A 22627-nucleotide genomic window follows, 5' to 3' on the forward strand; every position below is an offset into this window, starting at 1 on the left:
AATGCATTGTATATTTCAAACTTGTGAAAAGAATAGATTTCAAATGTTTTTGCCAAAAAAAAGTGTGAGAGATGATGGATTTGTTAATTTGCCCAATTTAATCACTCCACATTGTAAACATATATCAAAACATTTTACTGTACTCCATAAATATATACACAATCATTATATGTCAATTAAAAATAAAATTTAAAAAATTTTTGAAACCTATTTGATCACAGTACCACATAAAATGTGGGCACTAATTTTTCACATTACCATCAGTACCTGAGTCTAGAACCTTCTTTGGCAGCTGGCGAATGTGATCATCAGGGAAGGAAATGCACTTACTACGCTCTGTAGAAATTCCCCTTCCCCTGCCCCAGCCATCCTCACTGGGAGCACAGAGCTGGGTTTGGGAAACCTCGTGTGACACTTCAGAGGTTTCCAGAAGCCCATAGATTTATTTACTTTTTCTGTGGTGATGAGAAGTATCAGACTTTTGGTCAAGCCTTGGCCTCCATTCCACTTAAAAATGGAAGTTTTGTAAATGAAACTTCCTGTGTATGTATTTAATTTATATTTCATAAAGCAGTTATTGTCCATTAAATAAATACCACCTGATTGTTGGAAACCTATTGGAGGGTTAATTGTTATGTAATGAGATATGTCTCTATTACACAGTGTCCTCAGCTTCAATCAATATGTTTTTAATAACCTATAGTCAGTTGGTTCTTGAGGCTCATATAATAGCTATTCTGTTCAGTTTAAGATTTCATAACATAGTTATCATATGTTAAATTAAAACTGACATTTCCAAAACATATCTAATTAGGGTTAGCAGCTACGTTGACCATAGTCCATGGCTAAAAGAAGTCAGTCCACAAGTTCAATAAATTGTTGTAAAGAAATGGAACTGTCTTTAATGTATATCACGCTCCCATACAGATGGAATTTATACTCATGCAAATTGGCTTAGTAGAAAGTATACAAGCTTTAATGTCAGGTCATCCATTTCCCATCCTCAGCTTTATCACTCCCAGTCAATGGGACCTTGAGCAAAGCCATCTCACCTCTGATCCTCTGGGCCTTCTTCCATCAAAGTGTACTAATCATGCCCACGTCACCTAGCTTTTGTGAAGAATTCAGCAAGGTAACTATGAAATGCCAAGCACACACTCTCTATGTTCAAGAAATATCAGCTCCCATTTTGTGCAACATTTTCCAGAGCTGTTTAGCTACTTAAAAATTCCCTTTCCCTGCAAAGCCTCTGGTGTTTTCCACTACATCCATCAATGCCAACCTCTCGCCCCTGGCCATCCTCATGTCCTCCTGCTGTTCTCACATCTGTGGTCTAAGAGAATACAAGGGTTTCCCTTAAAAAAACATATTCAGATCCTCCCACAGCCTATGTCCTCACACATGGGCAACTGAATAAATAATTCAAGGCCACCCCTGGTTTTCCTAACTCCTTTATTTTTATCTGTCTTGCAAACACGTGTTGACTGGGTTGTTTCAGTTATCTGACAATTGGCCATGGTATATTGGAAATAGTACTGGACTGAAAACCAAGAAACCTGGGTCTGAAGTCTTTGTGACCTCATCCATTCCCTCTGCCTTTGGCCTCAGTTTTCTGATCTGTAAGCCAAAGATGTTCTAGGCTTTCTCAACCAAGGTTCCTCTTCTAAATTTTAAGACATGGAAAATGATTTGAGTAACTATTTCCTCATTTCTCCCAAAGATGGTATATAATAAGTACTATTTTAGTTTCATAGGAGACAAGTTAATTCATTATATACAATTGATGCCTTGGAGAAACACTGTCCAATAGGATTTGCTGCAATAATGGAAATATTCTATATCAGCACTAAGATTATAGCCATTAGCCAACTGGGGCTTGAAATGTGACTGGTGTGACTGAAGAATCAAATTTCAAATTTTATTTATTTTTAATTAAATTAAGTTTAAATAGCCACATATGGCTAATAGCTGCCATATTGGACAGCACATACTTAGAGCTTTAAGCTTTGATTTTCATGAAACCCAAGTAAGAAAGATGAGCTCTCTGAGCTTTGGTAGCCTGCATGTCTATGATTTCATTGTGTATGTTTATGTGTAGATATAGGTATCCATGAAGACAAAATGAATGTGAAAGGTAGGAAACACAGACAATTCCTAGATGTGTAGGACAGGACATCATACATTTGCTTCAGCTGGATGATGATTTGTTCACTCATCCAGGTATTTGTTGGGAGCCTGGGATGTATCAAGAATTCACTGAAACTCAGGTGGCTTTATGTGTATCACCCACAATAAAACATCTAAAGGATATAGAAAGAAAGAATGAATGACCGTCAAGGTCAGCATGGTTCCCAAATTCATCCCAGAATATTTGTAACCCCAGTGTCAGTCTAAAGCCAGTCATGTGACTCAAAGCCACTATGCGTGGATTGTGGTCGTCCTAAGGGAACTCTGCCTTCATTAGCAGTGCTGAGGAAGTCTCTCTCTCCACTCCTACTTTTTTGCATTTGAGTATATTTGTATAATTGTTATTATTGCTACTCCAAGAGTAACTCATGTTTTTAAAATATGTAGGAATTTAGAAAACCAGAAAGAGAAATAATAGGGGGTAGGATCAATCATCCTATATTCTATTGCCCAGAAATTGCTGCTGATAATATTTTGTTTCATAAGGTTATTTAAACATTGAGATACTGCTATAGATTTAGCTTTGGATATTACTTTTTCATTTAATATTATAGCTTACACATTTTCCATGAAGTTGCATAATCTTTATAAATATTTCCTCAATAACTGCTTGCCATTCCATTAAGCATATTAACCATGGGCTATTTAATGATTCCCTTATCACTGAATATTAATATTAGTTTGCTTGCAAAATTTCCACCTACATATGGTTTCATATTTACAATGATAAGGCTGAGAATGCAAAACCTACAATTTGAAGGTCTGCACTAGGTTAGCCATGAGTATTAGCACATGCCTAAGTGACTGGTATCCATCCATCCATCCATCCATCCATCCATCCATTCACCTGCTTATACTGACCAACATTATAAAATAAGTTGTGTGCTGTGCCGTGTGAAATAAAAAGATAGTTATTAGATATTGACTTTGTCCTCAAGGACCTCACAATCTATTGGGATAAACTCTCCTGCATGTCAAAAAAAATGTCTTCACAGAGGAAATGATGTCCAAGGTGAACTTGAAGGAGGAGAAACATCAGCCAAGTGAAAAAAGTCTGCAGAGGGGATGTGGGTAACATGACACAACATGATAGGTAGACAGAGCTTATTGTGGAGAGAAACAAAGCTAGAGTGAAGCGGAGGATAGTATGAAAGAGCATTGAATACCACATTATAGGGCATTAGGGGATAAAATCACTGAAAGAGGTAAGCAGGGGCATGACTTGTTCATCTTGAGGTTTGGGGATGATCTCCTGTCGGCTGTGTGGAGGAGGAACGGGGAGAAACAGCACACTGTGATGCTCACAAGCACATGGTTCCTGACTGTGTGAGCCCAGAGGCATAGTGAATGTCCCTGTGAGGGGAAAGCCATAATGCTCCAGACCCGGCTTCTCCATTGCATCCTTTCAGGTAGCCAAAGCACAGAAGTTCTTCCAGGAATGATGAAAGAGTTATCATCAGGACCATTGCACTTTGAGAAATAATGGGTTGTGCTGGGACATTTCTCGACATCTTCCTGAGATTTTGTTTCCAGTCCCTCTGCAGAGGTCACTCAGATTTGCAGTTTTCGGTTCACAATAAGACAGGAGAAGAGGACTCATTCCTCTCCCTTCTCCACAACTGCCTCATAAACAGATGCCAAATCTGGAAAATGAGTAGGATCCCAGAGACTCTATAGCCAAAGGAAGATTGAATCCAGATACACAAGACACAACTTGGTAGGGGAAGCCATCATAATATCCCACTTCTGGGACTGGTCCCATTGAGGGATTGGCTAGCCCCTTGGAAAGCCGCTAAAATGAATTAGATGGCATGGTAGAGAAACTGCTTTTGACTGTAAAATCGAGGAATGACTCATCCATCCACAGAATGTCAAGGCTGGATGGTTCTTTAGGCATCATTTAATCCAGCCCTCTTATTTTCAGATGAAGGAACCAAGCCGTCTTCATATTTAATGCCTAAAACACAAGATGGTGTCTGGCACATAGTAGTTACCTGATAAATATTGTAGAAGGAGTAAACTTTGAGAATGAGATGGAGCAAAAGATTTTCTCATAACTACATTCCAAATCCTCAGTAGAGCTTTACATGCCTGATAAAATTAAAATTATTGCAGGTGGTGAGCCTTCAGCCTGTTGACTTTGTGCTGCTAAAGATCAGAGAAATGTATGCATCATCAGAACAGAAGCCGCTTAGGCTCAGACGAGGTTCTTGCTGGGCAATGGGGAGGCGTTTCACTTATGGTTATTTCCAGAAGCCTTGGCATATGTAGGCAGGAAAGGGGGAAACACAGATTTGCTGTGTCCTCTGCCCCATTGACTCTGGCCTAGTCCCATCAGTTTCTCATTCAACTTTTCCTAAGTCGGTGCATTTTCCCTCTTTCCTTGGCCTCCTAGAGAATTGGGATCAGCATGTGATCTTTGCCTGGAAGGGAGAATCCTGGTGCAGTATGCTTCCAACGCCTCCTCCCCAATGCCCTGTGGCCCATCAGGACACTGGAGCCCTCGTGAAGCAGAAGGTAAGCCAGCCTTCTGGAAGCTCATTGACAGGTGGAGTGTGCAAAGAACAGCTCTTTCAATGTATATGGAGTTTTATGATTTTTATGGGGCTTTCCCATGTATCATTTCATTTGGTTAACATCATCCTGCAAGGTTAGTAGTCAAGCGCTCATCCATTCGACAAATACTTTTTGAGCACCTGCACTATCCTAACATGTTATTCTCATATTACAAATGAGGAAACAAAGACACTAAGATATTAAAGAAGTGCCCAAGGCCACACACCTGATACAAACACAGTGTCTTGGGGGTATTTACATATCCTTCAGACCCCAACTGCTTGTAGTTACAAACAAGGTCACTTTAGAGTCAATACAAATATTTTGGGGCTTCAAGGCATCAGTGGTCTTTGATTCTTCCTCTGTTATTTCTTAGACTACACAGAGCACTTTCACATGCGTTGCAACTATTCCTTTTAATTTCTTCTATATACCCTCTTTTGGGGATCTATTTACCTGTAAGACACATAAAGGAAGTGCCTTATGATTGCCACTATTATGGGTTCCACCCACTATCAGACTCTTCCCTGCTCAGGGGTGTCTCTCAGGCTTACCAAGGAACCAATGATCTCTGTGCTTTCTTACATCATCATTGAAATTAAGAGAAGAATACCTTTTGCCAAATGCTTGTTGTCACACTTTGTCACTTGGCCTCAGAACCAGGCTGGCAGAGGCTCCATACTTTCCTCTTAGTTTTTCATCTCCCCCTCCCTGGTACTCAGGAATATACACATAGACCCTGCCCCCACCCAGTCCCTCTTGCTCCTCTGCAGGTTAGCTCATGCCAGCAGTCACTGGGTGAGGACACTATTACACCAGTGCATCAGAGGGAGCGGAATCAGTCTTCTCACGGAACACCAGTGAGAACTCCTCCGCTATCCTCTATATTTTTAGAAAGAAGGTTGAAAAGAAAAAGCCAGAGATAGAATAAAGCAAGGGGGAAGGATCAGAGAGGAAAGTGAAGTTGAAAAACGACGGCACTGCACTTTATTTTTTAAAGTAGCTTAAAATAAAAATGAGAGTCAAACTTGGGAAGTCTAAACAAATCCATCTGGAATGTAAAGCAAGAGGGATGTCTGGGAAAAGCCCTCAGTTCAGCCTCACAGAATCACAGGCTGTCAGACCTGAGAGGGATGCCTGGGGTCATCTGGCCCGGGCTCCCCCCAAGTGCAGGAATCCCCTCTATGTGTGTCCTCACTGAGGTTCCCTGGCGCCTGTTCAAGCTCCAGTTTTTTAGAAAGTTCTTGAAATCTGCAATTGTAATTTTTCCACCCAAACTGAACCCACTTTGGGTTGTCACAGAGAATGTGTGTCTCTGCCACCTGACAACATTTTGCATGCTTGTATCTAGTGAGCCTGTCTCACTAGCGACCAACACAGGCACTATATGCTGGGCACTGTCTTGGGCACATGGGCAAGGCAGTGCTGAGTGTCTGCTAGGGAAGTCAGATAAGTAAATGGCCAATTGCCATTCAGTATGAATAGGCTTATGGTAATAGAAGTACCAAGCGGTGCTGGGGGCCTGTAAGAAGGGGACCTCATGCAGAACTGGAGACTCAGTCTTCCCGTGAAATATCACAACACCGTTAACGAGGTGCATCTGAGAATGTGAAAAAGTTTGGTATGTTCACAGAGTGGCTGTTTTCTAAATCTACTTCAGAAGCTTATGGGGTTCCTGGAGACATTTATAGGGTATCCTCAAAGTCAAAAGTATTTTCATAAAATTACATATGACATCATTTGCTTTTTCCACTCTCATTCTCTCCTGAGAGTCCAGTGGAGCTATCTGATAGACACATGACATGTGATGTCATTTGTGCTCTGATAGCTAATGGAACACACTCTTATGTTTTCTTGAATTTTTAAATTCCTTAGCTTTAGTTTATAATACAGAAACTACTAATAGTTATAACCTGCATAAGCAAAAGTTCAGTAAGGCTATAAGAGTTTAAGTAGGTTCAGAACATGTAAAACAAGGTAGACGTGGCAGAGGTAAGACAGATGAGACGGATAATGGCCAGGTGAGGACGGGTTTGGATTCACACCAAGGGCAGTGAGAAAACCATGTGCCTTATGAGGGCATGATATATGGTAAGACCTGCGTGTCATAAAGATTGCTCAGACTGCTGTGTAAAGAAGAGATGAAGAGGATTTGGTTGCTAGAGGAAGGGAAGCAGCAAGGTGACTGTTGCCAAAATCCAGCTGAGGAATGATGGTGGGCTGATGAGGTCGGTGGCTGTGAGAATGGAGAGAAGTTTATGGGGTTGAGAGGTACTTGGAAGGTAGAATTAGCAAGATTCTCCCCTGAAATGTCTCTGGCTAAAATTATCTTGCTTTGTTCTACCACTTGTTTGAATAAAATTATTTCCAGACACCTCCACACCTACAACCAATGCAACTATTAGTTGGTGAAGTTTGCTCCTAGTTTGTTCCTGACCTTCTTAAAGCATGATATGCAGAATGGAGTTCAACTGGAGGCACTGAGGTCTCTGGTTGCCTGAGCCAATTCGGAGCTCCAAGGAAACCCAGCAGCCCTGGGTTTTCCTCCTATGTAAATTTAGTACATGTGGGCCAGGAAAAGACACTGTTCTTTTTTTAGAGCATCCTATTACAGTCTCTGTGATCCTTTTGGCTCAGACCCTTTTAATATCCTTGAAGAAATAAACTTTTCCATGAGCCAAACTCTGCAATTTATTTCTCAACTCATTCTCATCCTATTTATCTGTGCATGTTTAAGTTTTTGGACTTCCCAAACTAACTTAAAACTCCCAAATTCATGAGCAATGCCAGACATATCTGTAGGGCTGGGGAAAAAACATGGGGAGTGCAGGGGAGGGAAAGGAGGAGGATTGGACCATGGTCTCAGCCCTACTATTGATGTACTCTGTGCCCTTGAGTGAGTCACATAGCTTCTCTGAAAATGGCATTGTATCCACAGAATGAAAAGTTGAACTCTAATATCTTTTCTAGCTCTAATATTGCATGGAGCTGTAACTTCTTTTCGTATAATCCCATATTAACTAGCAGAAAATTCTTCATTTAACAAATCTTTATTGGAAATCTACTGCATTTCATTAGCTTCATTTCAAAGAAGGTAAATACAGTCATAGAACTGCTTGCCTTTGTTCATAGACAGTGGTTGCACTCCTACCTCTTGAGCAAAGACTGTATTTCATACATGAATATTTTTGAGATATTTGATGCCATGTTTTATCTGTAGCCTATAAATTAGATAAATATATATTTCTTGATCTGACTGACTCAAATCCCAGTTAAGATCACTTATGCAAGTATAAAATAGATCCCAAGTGTTGGGTTTTCCATGAGAGATTAGCACATGGCACTAACTGTTTTTATTTTTTCTCATTTGTGTGTTGTCTCTATTTTTCTGCCCAGAATATTTCAGGTGTGCTTAACTATTCACCTGGAAAAAAGCTTGGCACCAAGTTTTTATAACTATATTTGTGTCAACAGCTGCAGTGTATATATACATAGATATATAACAGGTGCCTGTATAGCGCTTCACAAAAGTAAATGTAGATCAGCATGATTATGTATAAATATATATGTCTATATACATATATGACCTTATTTCTAGTGGACAGTTTATATAAACATGTAATTTTTTATTTAATCACCATATATACAAAAGGATATCTATTAATAATGAAGTAACAGGGCTTTTACGCTGAGTTCTCTTTTCTTCTTTGTTTATTCTTTTCTCTCCTTCCACCCTTCCTCCTCCCCCTTCCTTATGTTCTTCCTTCCTTTCTCTCTTTGTTTCTTTTCTTCAGCTCCTGTCCTTACCTTGCAACTACATGTCCAATCAATCTCCCAGCTGTGTTCACTTTTCCTCCTTAGGAATTCTGACTTGCCGTCTCCTTGCATGCTTTCTTGCAGTTCATATATTGTCTGCATTAGTCCAATACTCTCCTAACTAGTCTCACAAGACTAAAAGCTCCCTGAGAACAGAGATCATGTTGGCAAACTTATTCTCTTGGAGCCTAGCCTACCTCTGGACACACACCTGGCACTAAATAGTTACTCTTTGAATGCATGGAATGAATGGGTGGATGGATGGATGGATGGATGGATAGTGTCTGTGTCTCTAAACAGTGGTTTTTCTTTTCTTTCTTTTTCTTTTTTTTTCTTCTTTTTTTTTTTTTGAGATGGAGTTTCACTCTTGTTACCCAGGCTGGAGTGCAGTGGCGTAATCTCGGCTCACTGCAACCTCAGCCTCACGGGTTCAAGTAATTCTCCTGCCTCAGCCTCCTGAGCAGGTGGGGTTACAGGCATGTGCCACCACACCCAGGTAATTTTATATTTTTAATAGAGATGACCATGTTGGTCAGGCTGGTCTCGAACTCCTGACCTCAAGTGATCTGCCTGCCTTGGCCTCCCAAAGTGCTGGGATTACAGGCGTGAGCCACCGCACCTGGCCAACAGTGGTTTTTCTAAAAGGCGACCCTGATGTCACTCATTTGCTTAAAATTTCTCAGTAGCTCTTCGTCTATTTCAGTGCAAAGTTCAGTTTCCTCCTTAATGTGGTATACAAGCCACTTCACAATCTTGGTTCTACTTAGCTTACCAGCCTCAGCATTTGTTGCTCTACAATTGTACTCAAAACCATAGTAACCTTAACTTACACTCTCTCCCAACTGTTCTCATGCTTGGAATACCTCCTCTTACCAATATTTTTCCTTGTTAATACCGCCTACTTTCCAGGACAGAGCTAATATATTTATGGGAATCTATTAATGATCTCATCCTATTTGAGGTTTACAGCAACCTCGAGGTAGGTAACATTACAGTAGGTAACATAATGAGAAACCCTATAACTGATATTTTAACCCAACTTTCATTCCTTCAAAGCCTGGCACACTGCCTGGACCAACAATATCATATTCTACTCCCTGCCAGGGAATTTCTGAACCATCTGAGTCTCAGTTTCCTCTTCTGTAAAATGAATTTCATAAGACCTGCGTCACAGACTTAGTGCCAGCGTAAAAAGACCTGAGGCGTGTAATGTGCTTGGCACAGTGCCTGCAAATTGAGGATGGTCAACTCGTGAAGGCTGGCATTATTAATGAGGTTGCTGCTTTGGTTATGGTTACACTCGGTGCCTCTAGGGACTCTTTTTTACATCTAAAGGTTTGTCTCTAATAACCAGACAACCACAAGCTTTGCTAAGATTTCTACTCCTGTTTACTTGCTTGAGCATAATGACCAGACTCACCTTCCTGTCCTTTGGAAGCATTTGGTCCCTCTGTTGACTAACAAGAAACTAGAGAGGAAGGATGAGCCAGGCAGATTTGTCATCTTTGCTCTCCTGTGGCTTCCCACCACTGACAGTCATTTTCTCCAAGGAAGGGAGGAAGATTACTTCATCCCTTGCCAGTTGCAGGAGAAAGCCCATGGAGGGGTGGAATGTTCACCTGGCACCCACCATCAGGAAGCATGCCTTAATGTTCCATGCTGTAACTTTTAACTTGATGTTAACAGGATAGAAGGTCCTTCCTTTAACAAATATTTATTAGCATCCGCTATGTGAATACTCTATGGACTAGGCACACTGTATTAAGCAAAAGCCACATGGCGTTGAGTGAAGCAGTGCTCTTTAATAGAGACAAAATGACAACGATCTTACAGGATTTTGATGACAATCAGATGAGTTAACTAATAACTAGGAGATGTGTTTCATATACTGTAAAGTGCTGCCTTCAGTGAAGTTGACTGAATGAATAAGTGATACATGTGTGTCAACATCCCACAAAGTTAAGAAAGTCAGGAACTCAGTGTATTGGAAAGTAGACAAGAAGAAAGGCTTCAGCTAGGTGGGGAGTCCTACTTGTGTTTTTCCCCTAAACTACAGGTTGCTTTGAGCCAGCAGTTGCTGCAAATAATGAATGAAACTAGCCAAGGAGAGATAGAGGAAATCTTGTAATTAAATCCATCTTTTCTTGCTCTGATGCATTATATCTAAGAAGCCTCTGTGTATTTTCTCACCCCTCCTTCTTTTTTCCTCTTCTCGTCTCCATCTCCACTTGGCGGCTTCTCTCTTTCCTTGGCTAAGCAGAGGCAAGGAGGTTAGAGGCATTTACAGCCTTCACTGGCATAGTTTTTTCACTCCAAATAACTTTCTAGTATTGACATTATAGTGATTCCTGTTACCCTGTAACATTACCACAAAGCATTTTTAAGCAAATATCTTTTTTTTTTTTCTTATTTGCCTCAGAAATGTCTAGGGTCACCACCACCCTCCCAACCAACCACTGATGCTGAAGAAAAAAAAGAATGTGGCTAGGTGGGCATGGGGAGACATGCCTATATTCAGCTACTCAGGAGGCTGAGGCATGGGGATTTGAGCCTGCAATGAGCTACAATCAGACCATTCCACTGCAGCCTGGGCAATAGAGCAGGACTCTGTCTCTTAATTTTTTTTTTTTAAGGTGTCTAGTTGGGCAACTTGAGGTCCTTCATCTTACCATCTGGTCTGTCTCTCTCATGAGGCTCCCTTAAACAAATTAGAGCCAATCACTACATTGAGTCCTGGTTCTTTTCCTCAGTAGTGCAAGGAAGAGCTCTCTGGGAGTCTAGATGTGATCTCAGCAGAGAAAAATTCAGAAGTCGCTACAGGCTGAGATCAGTGGGGATGAGGCATCATCTCCCTAGGGAAAGAGGAGAAGAATCCCTCCTTCCTTCTCCCTGCTCCTCACCCAACCCTCCCCTTCCTGAGTGAGACAGAACAGAGTGTGGAGAAGCTCAGTGGTATGGAATGACCGCATGTAGAGAAGGGGAGGAGGAGAGATAAGAGGGCTCCAAGGCTGCCTTCCAGCTCTGTTGTTCATGGTTCTAGACAGTTTCCTCCCAGGTCCTCAGTCTGCAGAGTGGATGCTATTTATGCTCACCTATTCTTTGCTGGTCAGGGGGTGGGGTTAGGATTTCTGTCAGTCCAAGTAGGTTTTACCAATGGCAGAAATACCACAAGGATTCTAATTTATTCTACTGTCCCCTGCATCCAATAGGGAGAAGAACAAAGAATACAGATTCCAAAATGAAACAAAACTCGGTTCTAATGCTGACTTTTACACTTCAAGTTGTATGAACCTGATCGATTCACTCTATATTTGGGAGCCTTAGTTTTCTCACCTCCTAAATAAGTCCTTGCAAGAATTAAAGAAGTTCAGGGGACACAGTGGGTGTTTAGCCAATATGTACCCTTTACTTCTTTTCATCTTAGGCAGCACAGCCTCCTAAGTGGAAGATGAGGAAGGAAAGTTTGAACATTGACTCGGTAGTGAGATGAAAGCAGTTTGACTGAATGTCTGGTGATTCCTCTGAAATCTGTATTGTAGGGGTGGGGATGAGATGGATGCGGTGTGTATAGCAGATTCACCAAGGCACCAAGAACCTTCCTCTCCTTTTCCCCTCTGTCTAAGTTCTAGTCAGGCCAATTTCTCCTGGGGTCCACAGGAAACTCTAAGGATCGAAATAAAGCTCTTTCCCCAAGAACTCATTCCCTCATCTCTTCTGCATAGGTCATCCTGATGTTGAACAGCCCTGTAAGTCCAGTGTCCGCACCTGGAGCCCAAATTCAGCTGTCAACCCACACACGGTTCCTCCAGCCTGCCCTGAGCCTCAAGGCTGCTACCTCGAGCTGGAGTTCCTCTACCCCTTGGTCCCTGAGTCTCTGACCATTTGGGTGACCTTTGTCTCCACTGACTGGGACTCTAGTGGAGCTGTCAATGACATCAAACTTTTGACTGTCAGTGGGAAGAACGTCTCCCTGGGTCCTCAGAATGTCTTCTGTGATGTCCCACTGACCATCAGACTCCGGGACGTGGGTGAGGAGGTATATGGCATCCAAATCTACACACTGGACGAGCACCTGGAGATTGATGCTGCCATGTTGACCTCCACTGCAGACACCCCACTCTGTCTACAGTGTAAGCCCCTGAAGTATAAGGTGGTCCGGGACCCTCCTCTCCAGGTGGATGTGGCCTCCATCCTACATCTCAATAGGAAATTCATAGACATGTAAGTGCACTCTCTGAATAGGGAGTTTATTAAGTGGGTGGGTTGTGGAGGAACGTGAGGCGGCTCAGAGAGGCCTGGACAGGGGGAAGGTCCATCACAGTCAAGACTCATTCTATGGATTGTAACCCATCATTGGGTGTAGATTTGTCTTAACATGGCAGAGTTGATATCATGGGAAGAGCAATAGGAAAGGAACCATTAGACCTTGATTTAGTGACAAATCTGATGTGTGACCTTAAGCCTCATAAGCCTTTCTTAATCTTAGTCATTCCAATAGTAAATGAAGGAGGTTGGATGAGAGTAGCAGTGAGAAAATCATTTATTACTAATGAAAGTAGAAGAGCTGAAGTTTGCTAATGATTTTCTTTTTATATTAAATTGAAGACAATTTATGCATTTTGATTGCTTTTTCAGTGGGTGAATCGGGGGTGAAGTTATAGTAGATTGGCTGGGGGTTGGGCACAGTCCTAGGTATTTGCACAAAAATTGTGCTGGAAAGTGAATATCAACTTTAACAGCGCTTGTTTTTGTCTTATTTCCTGAGGCAGAACAGTGGTTCAAACCCATTTGATCTTTAGGGCCTTTGCAGCTTTAGGTTTCCGTAACTCTTTTTGGATGCTCACTGCTCTTATGTGAAGTAGTACTTGTCTTTCATACTCACTTCTCGGCCAGGGAGGTGGCTCACGCCTGTAATCTCAGCACTTTGGGAGGCCGAGGCAGGCAGGTCACCTGAGCTCAGGAGTTTAAGACCAGCCTGGCTAACATGGTGAAACCCTGTCTCTACTAATAATACAAAAAAATTAGCTGGGTGTGGTGATGTACGCCTGTAATCCCAACTACTCGGGAGGCTGAGGCAGGAGAATCGCTTGAATCCAGGAGGCGGAGGTTGCAGTGAACCGAGATCATGCCATTGCACTCCAGCCTCGGCCACAAGAGTGAAACTCCATCTCAAAAAAAAAAAAAAAAAAAAAAAAAAATTACTCACTTCTGAAGCCACCTCTCTATTACTTCTTCCCCAAACATCCTCAGAATTTCTGTCTTAGGAGGAAGACCATCTTATAATGAAGCCATTAGTGCTTTTCCTGTGTACTAGAAAATGGGCTAAGGTCTGCATCTTTTACTCATTCCATCCTCTCTACAACTATAGCCCTATTATTCTTATTTTACAAAGAAGAAAACTGGGGCTTAGAGATGTGAAGTCACTTGTCCAAGATCACACAGTTAGGAAGCGGTGAAGGTAAGGATTGGAATTTCGTTCTGACTCCTAAGCCACTGCACTCAACTGGTGCTCAGTTAAAGATGTGATTCCAACTTCTGTTTTAATCTACAAAAAGGATAGAGTCTTCGCTGTCTAACTTGGGTATCAATGGTTTCTATAGGCCTTTTGTGGCTCTTTACTTGGTTCTAAAATGATATAAGACAATCTCTGCTCTGTCTACTTGAAAATATTCACTAAGCCAATCATTAATGGAAACCAAGTTCTAGAGGAAACTTTTAATCTTTTTGAAGGGCAGAACCACTTTCAAACACTTTACCAGCACTTCCTTTTACATACTAGCAATTAATGTGCACATCACAGGCAAACTCTTGCTAATTCATTGAATCAGAGATGAGGAACAGCTGTTTAAGAACTCAGAAAGAGCACTTGGTTTGTGTTTGAGAATGTACTTAAAATTTAAAGGATAGTCTTGCCTTAAAAATATTCCATAACCCTGTCTCTTCCATCTCCTCACTTGTCTAGAGTGGTAGAGTTCTATAAATATGCTTCCACTTAAACTTTCTTTATAAAACAATGGAGGGAAGAAATAATAGATGTTTTAAAATCTCAGTTTAAACTCAGCTTTCATTTTTTTTGCCTCGAGTTATCAGCCTATGAGAGCTGCCATGGGTTGATAAGTGTGAAATGGTGAAAATTAAACTGAATAAATGAAAGAACCCTTAGTGATTTAGCTTAGTTCTATTCTCAGCAAAATCTCAGCTAAGTCACTAACTGGCTCTACCCTCTTAGGTGAGTCACTTGTCCTTTCTAGTCTTCCGATGCCTCAACTTTGCATGCAGGAGGTTGCACCAGATTAATTCTTCTCTCTCTCTCTCTTTTTTTTTCTTTCCAAGACAGAGTCTTGCACTCTCGCCCAGGTTGGAGTGCAGTGGTGTGATCTTGGCTCGCTGCAACCTCCACCCCCCAGGTATAAGCAATTCTCCTGCCTCAGCTTCCCGAGTAGCTGGGATTACAGGCACGCACCACCACGCTGGGCTAATTTTTGTGTTTTTAGTAGAGACGGGGTTTCACCAGGTTGGCCAGGCTGGTCTGAGAACTCCTGACCTCGTGATCTGCCTGCCTCAGCCTCCCAAAGTGCTGGGATTACAGGCGTGAGCCACCGCACCTGGCCAGTTCTTCTCAATTTGGATTGCACATTTAAAAACTGGGACATTTAAAAATTGCCTGAGTCTCACTTGTATCCCATCTCCACTCTCCCCCCAGATATTTATTTAATGGTTAGGAATAAGGCCTGACCATTAGAACTTTTTAAATCTCATAAGGTGATTATAATTTGCAACAAGTTTAAACAAGTTTAAAAACCAGTGCACTTAAACAAGTTCTCAAAGTGTGACCCCAGACCAATGGCATCATGGGAACTGAGAAAGGCCAGGCTCTCAGGCCCCAGTCCAGCCTAGTGAATCAGAAACTCTGAGTGCAGGGCCTTTCCAGGTAATTTGGGTGCTAGTTAAAGTTTAATAGCCACTGCTCTAAATTATCTCCAAGGCCCAGGAATCTCCAAATTCTCTTTCACTCATGCAACTACTTGCTCAATTCACAAATATGTAATGAGAACATTCTATATGCCAGATTCTGTACTGGAAACAGTATTAGGATGACTCAGACCAGTCCCTTTCCTGAAGGCACTCAAACTTAAGTGCTGAGCTCCTACCCACTTTGTAAAAGTGCCATGTACTGTGTCAAATCATCAGTACTGAGGTTGACACTCTTACGCACAATTTGTTCTTTCATTCACTCTCCAAATATTTCTTTAGTCCCTACTACGTGTCAGGCACAAGGGCTAGACTGAGGCTTTCATCGGCCTTCCTCTTCGAATCTTTTGTGTTTCAAGGAGTTTATTGGAGATCTGGGCTGGGATGGGCTGGGCTTCCTGACCTGAATGTTCTGTGAGACTGAAAAAAGAGAAACACATCCTTCCAAATCAACCTACCATTTCAACTCCTTTATCTCTTGGTAATTTGAGTTCTGAACCCCACCACAAATACCTCTTTGTGTGTGTATGTGTGTGTATGTGTATTTTGCTGCTTTCACATTTTTTCCATATCAAATAAATTGGCTCTTATACAAGTTCTATATAAAGACTGTTTTGGAGAAAAAGAGGAGAGGGAAAAAATGCTTTCTTTTTCTTTCCTGACTCAACCCATTACATGATTCCCTTTGACCTTTGTCTTCATTTTTTTTCTCTCAACAAAAATATTTATTCTTTCTGTTATCTACACTGGAGATAGTTTCCCAAGGTATGACAGTGATGAAGAGAGAGCCTCTGTGCTTACCCCATGGAAACTTCTAGTAGACTGATTACTTTTGGCCAGGACCAGAAAGAAATGTGGAGCATCTCCATCTCCCTTAAGTGGAAACCCCTCTATCGAATAAGAAATGACACTATCAGAAGAAAGGGGACCAGTGCCAACTCTGCTACAAACTCATCATATGACACAAAGACACACCGCATCACCTATTTGGACCTCAGTTTCCATATCTGTACAATGAGAGGCCAACACATTAAGCCCTTCTCTATGGGTAGACACAGAGAAGGTGTCTCGGGTAACAGGTGATTCACATACTTTTTTGTAGCAAAAGGAATTCAATAGGGACTGTCTGTAAGAATCAGTACCCAGAGGAAACCTCACTGGCTCTGTATGCCCTACTGAAATGTGGACCACAATAATGACAACCATTTACTAGGTACTTTCTCTGCTTTAAGTGCCTCACAAACACTTCTGAGGTAGGTGAAAAAGCTTACATTCAGAGAGTAATTAAACTAACCTCATACAGCTAGTAATGACATAGACAGGCCTCAAACCTAAGTCTAATTCCAAATTCCACCTTCCTAACCACTACCCATACTACTTCCTACTACAATAATGTAAAGGCGGAATTTTAGAGCTGAGAAATGCATCCAATCTGGCCAAAGCTCTAAATATAGCAAGCGGAATACAGGCTTACAAGTCAGAGGCCACTAGTCCACAATCAGTCCCTGTGGCCCACCCTTAATGTCTTGGTGTCCAATAACACAAATTACACAGGCAGTTCTTTATGCTTCTGGCTGGGAAGAAATAGCAGGGAAGCATCTTTTTCTCCACTTGGCTGTCAAGTGCTTCTACACTGAGCACTGGTGCTCCTTGGCCTATATGGAATCTTCAGATTTCTCCAAGAAGTAAATTCTCTGGACAAAACTAAGAAAGCAAAGTATAAAGCAAACCAGGAACAGTGAACAGTAGCTCACTCTCGTTATCCATCTACTTATTGGTCTGTCTCATTCATCCATCACTTCATGCAACAAATATTCACTGGGTATCTATTAGGCACTATGCACTATTTTAAGAAATAGTAATCCAGTGGTGCTGAAAACTCAAGGTGCTCACAGTCTATGGGAAAAGAGAGGGACAGGCAAGAAGTGTCATTGCAGTAAAATAATATTCTGATGGAAGAAACAGAAACACAGAGTCAGAGGTTTCTAACCCAAACTTGGATGAATTGAAGTCTAAACTTAGCACTAGAATATAAACTCCCTGAGGGCTAGATTTTTTTCCTGTTTTTCTCCTGGTGCATTCCAAGCACCTAGAACAATTATAGACACAAGGTAAGCACTGAGAAAATGTTCTTTCAATGGTTCTGGAATGAAGAATGAGGAGTTTAGCATTTGAAGAGAAATGGAGAAGCCAAAATGTACTAAGCTTGTACTATGTGTCAAGCAGTAACTAGGGACTTCACATAGATAATCTCATTTGATTTAATCATCCCAACAACCCCACAATGTAGGTGGTCCTATCCCCAGATTATAGATAGGGACTGGAAACTCAGAGAAGGAATGTGGATTATAGTTTACGGCTATCAAGGGGCAAAGCTGGGGTCTGTAAGTAGATCTGTCAACTCCAAAGCTAGTGCTCTTGATCATTCATTCTCTGGTTGAACGAGTATGTTTGTTTATGCCTCTGCCTTCTTAGGATCCTCAATTTAGAGCTAGAAATATTCTTAAAAGTCATCTCTCTCAACTGGCTTATTTGTGTATCCCAATTTAGTCATCTATTAATTCTTCTCTCACATTCAGACCTGTAAAGCTTCCAACACAATCTATATCTATTTTATCTCACCTCCTTGGCATTCTCCATATAATTCTTTGGGGAAATGAATAGACATAAGGAAAGGAGATGTTTATATGATCCGGCTGGACATTCTTGTGGGTCCAAATTTTACAAATCAGATCCAAATTTTTGCCTCTGAACTCCAAATGCTTTGAATACCCATCAATTAGAAACTTTAGTTCATTCATCAGTTCACTTGCTCAGCAAATATTTGTTGACTCCCAACATGAGCTTAACTACTTTCTAACCTCTAGGGATGCGATAATGAATACAGCAAGAAAAAGTTTTTGCTTTCATTGATTATTACAATGTAGTTGGGAGACAAAAAAGAAGCATGTTATTATATAATATCCCAGTTGGAAAAGATTTAGTCATTTTTAGATAGGTGGTCAGGAAAGTCCTCTCTGATGAGATGACATTTGAACAGAGACCAGAAGTGTCCCCCAGTAACTTATAATGAAAGCTAGCTGAGCTGCCATCCCTGGGATCCCAGCCTGTTTGGAATATGAATTTCTTATAACATGATCCTTAGTCCTTGATCACAGTTTGTGTTGTATTATATTTAACAGTGCTTGTGGTTTTTCCTTCACCTGGTTCATATTCTTAAATACAAAATTTATGACACTTAAATGACACAATCGGGGCTCCACGGATACTTGTTGAGCATGTGAAGAATAAATCAGCAGTAGCACAAAGTGGGCCCTCAGAAGATGCGTCTCTTGCTGTCAGATCTTAGTTATAACATTGATATGTGATGCCATATTAAGCCTCAGAGGATTTGGAAAGTTTAGCCCAAATCAGGGTCAGGTGAAGGCACAGGTGGCTCTTACATGCTGTTTCTATGGCTCTCGAGCTGAGTCACCACTTTCTTTTTTTTTCCTAAGCCTCATTTCTTTTTATAGCTCTTTCCGTTTCTCACCCTGTCATCCATCCTTTGTTCTTGTATGTATTAATTTATTCATTCATTCATCCATCAACTAGTGAAAATCTAATATAATCCATGTTAAGTAATACTTGTCCCATTTAACAAATATTTATTAAATGTCTGTTCTGTGCTAGGAATACAGCCCTGATTAATACAGACATGATCTCTGGCCTCAAGAGCACATGATTGTAAATGAAAAATATTATACTGCAGCATGAAAAGTGTTATGGTGTGAGGAGCACAGGGGGCAGGGGGGCTGTGAGAAAACATGGGAAGGGTGTCTAACCCAGCTTGAATAGTTAAGGAGGGCTTCTTGGAAGAAGTGACAGGTAAACTGAGACTTGAAGGATGCATAACAGCTGATCATTGAAGAGGTTCACCACAGTTCAAATGGTTGAAACTAAGTGGATGTTCAGCCAAAATTGATAAATGAATGAATGAATAAATGAAGGGAGGAAGGAACAAGCATACTGCATGTCAGAAGGGCATGCTCAACCACAGATCAAATGTACAGCTTTGGGATGGAAATTGTATTAATTTGGGGTATCTATCTACTTCAATTCTTAGATATACTTCAATCTTTTTAGCTGCTGTACAGTATCCCATAGTATGAATGTGCTACAAGTAATTTAGCCATACCCTTAATGGTGGGCATTTAGGTCACTTCACACATTTTTCTGCTGCAAGCAAATGTTGCAGTGAGCATTCTCGTACAAACATCCTTGCAGGCACGTGCATGCAAGCATTTCGCTAGGGTCAATACTGAGAAATTGCTGGTGATAAGCTCTGGGCCTTTTTCATTTTAATAGACACAACTATGACATTCTGGGCAGGTAAACTAGCTTCCACCCCACCAGCAGTGTGTGCCAAGACCTGCTATTTTGTATCATGACTGCTTATTATTTGGCATAATGAAAGTGTTTTTTCTTTGCACTTTTTTACCCACTTTGATGGGAAAAATATGACTTCTCATTGACATTTCTGTTATGTGCTCTTAAGTAAGCATCTACTCAAATACATTTACTGGATAATTGCATTTCCTGTTCTATGACTCGTCTATTCATATCCTTAAGATGGGCCTCATCTTTAATCTCCTTCACGCCTCTATTTCTCATTCGTTAAATTGGGATTTCAATGTCAGCCCTATTGCATATCCATTAATGTTATCAGAATCCAGGGTGAAACAGGAAGTTAAGAGGGAAATAGCATTTATGCAGAAGTTACTCTGATTCTTCTTTTATGTATTGATATATTTATCAAATGCTGATTTAGTACAATCCCTGTGCTGAGAACCATGACACATTCTGAAGATACAATAGGTAACAAAAACCAGCCCAGTTTCTGCTCTCAGCAGGGCTTAAATTTAGTCACTGTGTTAACCATCTTCACATTGCTAGTATTACTTGTAGCATTTACTACTGGTAGCACTAACATTACTGCTAACAATAACTACCATGTAGTGAAAACCTCATATATGCTCAGTACTTTTTTATAAGTCTACCAATGATGTTTAGGTATTAGCATGCCTGACTTCTTAGATGGAGACGCTCAGACTATAAGAGATAAGGTCATTGATTTAAGGTCCCCCAGTTAACAGATGCTAAAGCCAAGTTTTATATCCCTTTGCCTGACCCCAAAGGGTGTGCCTGGCAAGATACAGAGCACAGTCATTGTCATAATGACTGACAAAGGACAAGATGGTATCTTGATGGATGGAGAAAATAAATACTAAAATTAGATCTTCTTATTTCCAAAAGCAATAGAATAAACACCAAAAAGAAGAGAAAGCAAAATTTTTTTATTGTTTTTTTGAACATTTAAGCAGATGAGGAGGAGGAGGCTTAGGAAGTGTGGACATGGCCAAACTAGCATGATTTCCAGTAACCTGTTGCTGAAATGCATGATTCAGGCTGGACCCCTTCCTGAGCAGGGCCTTCTCCCACGCCTGGCCAGCATGGTTTTGCCTACATTCTGATGTCCCATCCACCAGAAGAGATGAGCAGCATCAGTAGAGAGAGTTGTTTTTCCAAGCCCAGAATGAATACCACTGCTCTTAGCTCAGGCCAGGGGAGCACATAGTCAGCACAATTTCACTCTGGTTCTGGAAACCAGGCATTATCCACCTATGACTCCCTCTCATCAGTCTCGGCCAAGTATTTCTCAGAATGAAATATGGGTTCTGGGAATATTAGGATAAGCAAAAGGGCTTAACAAAATCAACTGATCTCCAGGGTCAGCAACAGCCATAGAAGTGCTATCTCCAAGTGCCTTCTCAATTTTGAAAGGGTGAAGGGCTCCTGTTTGGTGCTAACACCATCAAAAGTGCTTATATAAACTTTTATAGATTACTCTAATGCACTACTAAATTTGTAGTAAGTGAACCATTATAGGTTCTCTTCTACAGATGGGCAAACTGAGACCCATAGAAGTTAAAAATTGAACCAATAGCTCCATTGATAAATTTATTCATTTGTTTGTTTCTACATTTATTCACTCGTGCATTTAATAGGAGTGCCTACTGCATGTCAATCTTTGTCCTGGGAGTGTAACTCTGAATCTTATAATCTGGTAGGAGAGCTGAATAATAGCACACATAAAATTATAATTACAAACTGAAGAGTATTATTACAAGAGGTTATAATAGAGTATACATCCCCCTTAAATTAAGAGTCTGTAGAAGATGAGTAAAGAGATAAGAAGGAACCAGACTATTATAAAAAGACAAAAAATAACATATGTTGGCAAGGGTGTGGAGAAAAGGGAACTCTTATACACTTCTGGTGAAAATGTAAATTAGTACAACCTCTATGGAAAAGAGCATGGAGATTTTTCAAAGAACTACAAATAGAACTACTATTTGATCCAGCAATCCCACTCCTGGGTATCTACCCAAAGGAAGATAAATCATTATATCAGAAAGATACCTGCACCCATATGTTTATCACAGCACTGTTCACAATTGCAAAGATATGGAATCAACCTAAGCATCCATCAATGGATGATGGGATTAAAGAAAACGAGGTACGTGTACACAATGGAATATTACTCAGCCATTAAAAGGAATGGAATCTTGTCGTTTGAAGCAGCGTGGGTGGCACTGGAGGCTATTATCTTAAGTAAAACATCTCAGACATAGACAGACAAATACCTCGTATTCTCACTTAGAAGTGGGAGCTAAATAATGTGTACACATAGACATAGAGTACGGAGTGACAGACAATATGGACACTCAGAAGGGTGGGGGAATGGAAGGGGGTGGATGATGGGAAATTACTTAAGGGGCACAGTGTACATTATTCATAGCATAGATACCCCCAAAACCCTGACTTCACTCTGCCATCTATGCATGTAATAAAATTATATTTGTACCCCATAAATTTATACAAATAAAAAAAGAAGGGGCCACATTATGAAGAGTTTGTGGCTCATGTTGAGTTTAGATTTATTCATTATGAAATAGAGGGACTAAACCAATCAGGTCTGAGATTTTATAATACTGCCCTGGTACTCTGTGAAGAAAGGATTGAGGAAGGGTGAGTGAATCCATTTAGGGTTGAC

General features: G+C 40.8%; 1 protein-coding gene across 2 annotated transcripts in view; it reads left to right on the top strand.

The window, feature by feature from the left end:
- Positions 1-22627, top strand: part of PAPPA (pappalysin 1) — a 246970-nt gene that overhangs the window by 69793 nt on the left and 154550 nt on the right. For both annotated transcript variants that reach the window (XM_054502141.2, XM_063649861.1), the window contains exons 6-7: positions 4583-4704; positions 12282-12780. In XM_054502141.2, the coding sequence (XP_054358116.1) occupies positions 4583-4704; positions 12282-12780 (621 nt within the window). The remainder of the gene's footprint in view (positions 1-4582; positions 4705-12281; positions 12781-22627) is intronic.

The sequence above is a fragment of the Pongo pygmaeus genome, chromosome 13, assembly GCF_028885625.2.
Source record: "Pongo pygmaeus isolate AG05252 chromosome 13, NHGRI_mPonPyg2-v2.0_pri, whole genome shotgun sequence".
Taxonomy (NCBI): Eukaryota; Metazoa; Chordata; class Mammalia; order Primates; family Hominidae; genus Pongo; species Pongo pygmaeus.